This window comes from Puntigrus tetrazona, chromosome 2 (genome assembly GCF_018831695.1).
Source record: "Puntigrus tetrazona isolate hp1 chromosome 2, ASM1883169v1, whole genome shotgun sequence".
NCBI lineage: Eukaryota > Metazoa > Chordata > Actinopteri > Cypriniformes > Cyprinidae > Puntigrus > Puntigrus tetrazona.
Genome location: NC_056700.1, coordinates 23,260,223 through 23,262,687, shown reverse-complemented (window position 1 = coordinate 23,262,687; position 2,465 = coordinate 23,260,223). Strand labels below are relative to the sequence as shown.

General features: G+C 34.5%; 2 protein-coding genes across 2 annotated transcripts in view; one reads left to right on the top strand and one right to left on the bottom strand.

The window, feature by feature from the left end:
• LOC122326497 (ATP-dependent 6-phosphofructokinase, platelet type-like) overlaps positions 1–2,222 on the top strand; it is a 13,313-nt gene extending 11,091 nt beyond the window's left edge. Inside the window, exons 17-21 of the mRNA XM_043221423.1 lie at positions 384–536; positions 1,294–1,458; positions 1,541–1,602; positions 1,729–1,840; positions 1,928–2,222. Of these exons, the coding sequence (XP_043077358.1) occupies positions 384–536; positions 1,294–1,458; positions 1,541–1,602; positions 1,729–1,840; positions 1,928–2,191 (756 nt within the window). The 3' untranslated portion in view covers positions 2,192–2,222. The remainder of the gene's footprint in view (positions 1–383; positions 537–1,293; positions 1,459–1,540; positions 1,603–1,728; positions 1,841–1,927) is intronic.
• The window catches only part of LOC122327352 (period circadian protein homolog 2-like), a 10,283-nt gene continuing 10,031 nt past the window's right edge, over positions 2,214–2,465 (bottom strand). The window contains exon 19 of the mRNA XM_043222658.1: positions 2,214–2,221. Within this exon, the coding sequence (XP_043078593.1) occupies positions 2,214–2,221 (8 nt within the window). The remainder of the gene's footprint in view (positions 2,222–2,465) is intronic.

The following is a 2,465-nucleotide window of genomic DNA, read 5'->3' as shown; positions in this document are numbered from 1 at the left end:
ATAAATAATGTTGTTAGATTGAGCCCATCACCTGGAACACTGTTGGAGACTGGACAGGGAAAGGTGGCTCTGAGCTGGGAACCAAAAGGTACTAATCACTCCTGTAGGTGTTTTTTATTGTCATTTATAGTTTTGCGATATTTAAAAAGTTCAACTCTTGTTTATGCAGAGTGTTACCTGGAAAGTACTTGGAGGAGATCAGCTTAAATATTGCCAAGTACAATATTCATGCTCTGGTCATCATAGGAGGTTTTGAGGCAAGTGATGATTTGATAAACAATGTAGTGTCTGTATTATATAAAATATAATATATATGTCCTGTTCTGTTCTGTTCTCATTCTGTCCCTATTCTGTTCAGGTCACATTAAAATTCCCCTTTTCAGGCATTTTCAGGTGCACTGGAGATGGTTCAAGGCAGAGGGAGATATGAAGAGCTGTGTATTCCCATGGTGATCATTCCTGCTACTGTATCTAATAATGTACCTGGCTCAGACTTCAGCATCGGAGCCGACACCGCCCTTAACACCATCACCACGGTTAGAGAAACAGCACAGCACAGTATATAAATACCATACTGATTATCAGCCACTATTATCAAATAATTTAATTAATTAGAAACCTAAGTATTTAAATAGTTTTTTACTATTTAGATACTTATGTTTTTATTGATCTACTTATTTTATTTTTGTAACAAAAGATGGAAAGAATCTTCAAGACCATTCATTTAACTTTAACTATATTTTAATATCACTGTTAAATGTAATCTTTACCCAAATTCACAATTTTTTTCTGTTTTATAGTTTTATTCATATCTGTATTTTGCGAGATTTTAGAGAGTAATTTAATATATAATTTACCTGACATATATTTTATATCTAAAAAAAGATCCTGAGAATTGTTATTGGCTGCTGGCAGTATTTGATTCTGATTAATGGAGTGATAAAAATAGATAAAAAACAAACTAACTAAAAAAATAACAACATTCGAACCAGCTTCAGTTTTGCATTTCTGCTCTAGACATTTATGTAACTTAATCAGATAATGCCTCATTTAAAAAAATATTGTAATAAAAAACAGTTCTCTTAATGTACTGTGATTACTCAACTGGGAAAAATATGATTTAATTTTTCACTTGCAATGTCGTACCTGTTTTATTGTTCATTTGTTTCAACCTGGCTATTTACTGGTTATTCATCTTAACAAAGAAACTAATTATTGGGTGACTGTAATACTGGTGCATCCATAGTATTTGGTTGTTCTCTATGTGGGCATTTCCTCACGAGGCTCCTGTAGACTTGTGACAGGATCAAGCAGTCAGCAGCGGGAACTAAGCGGCGTGTGTTCATCATCGAGACTATGGGAGGATACTGTGGCTACCTGGCCACGATGGCTGGACTCTCTGCAGGAGCTGATGCTGCTTATATATATGAAGAGAAGTTTGGCATCCGTGACTTAGAGGTAACTCAAATGTCAGAAGAATAACTGATATCACTTAACCAAACCATTCTGTTTGACTCTCTCTAATAATTGATGTTTACAGAGAAATGTGGAACATCTTGTAGAGAAGATGAAGACCACCGTTAAGAGAGGCTTAATTCTTAGGTTTGTCATTCTGTGTTTGTGAATGTGAACGCCAGTTTAGTTTGTTTTACGTTTGAGTTGAGACTGCAACAGCGTGCAGCAGTGAACGTGAACAGTCAAACACCTTTCAACCAACATGTCTTGCAGAAATGAAAACTGCAATTCCAACTACACCACTGATTTCATCTTCAACCTGTACTCAGAGGAAGGAAATGGTGTTTTTGACTGCCGTAAGAATGTCCTTGGCCATATGCAGCAGGTTAGATGTAATAAACCCTCTTTTTTTAAAATAAAAGTCAAGACTGCACATTTATTGTATTTTGTCTGACGAATGTCCTTTTTCTAGGGTGGCACACCAACTCCTTTTGACAGAAACTTTGCTACTAAGATGGGTGCTAAGGCTGTTCTCTGGCTGACTGAGAAGCTGAAGGAGTGTTATAGACACGGTAAGAATCAGTGCAGTCTGTTATTTCTTTATATTTTAGTCTTCCATACCATGACAACACTGTATATCAAAATCACTGCTAATTTCAATACTTTTAATGTTGTTGCAGTGTTTATCTTGTTGTTACGGGCTGATCATTTTGAATGGATAAATCGGAAACTCTAAGGCGATATATAAAAGTTTAGATTCAGTTAACTAAAAAAATTGCGTAGAAATATTAAATTATACAAAAGTAATAGTAAAGCCGTGTAAGGTTACAAAGTATTTCTATTTAAAATAAATGTTGTTCTTTTGAAGTTTGCATTCAACAAAGAATCTTGAGGGTCTTCTTTCAAAACATTTAGTGACTTTTAATTGATAGTGTACAATTCTAAAATAATTCCAACTCAAATCAGTTCACTCAGCCAGTCTCAAAAAATATTATTTTTATTATTATTAT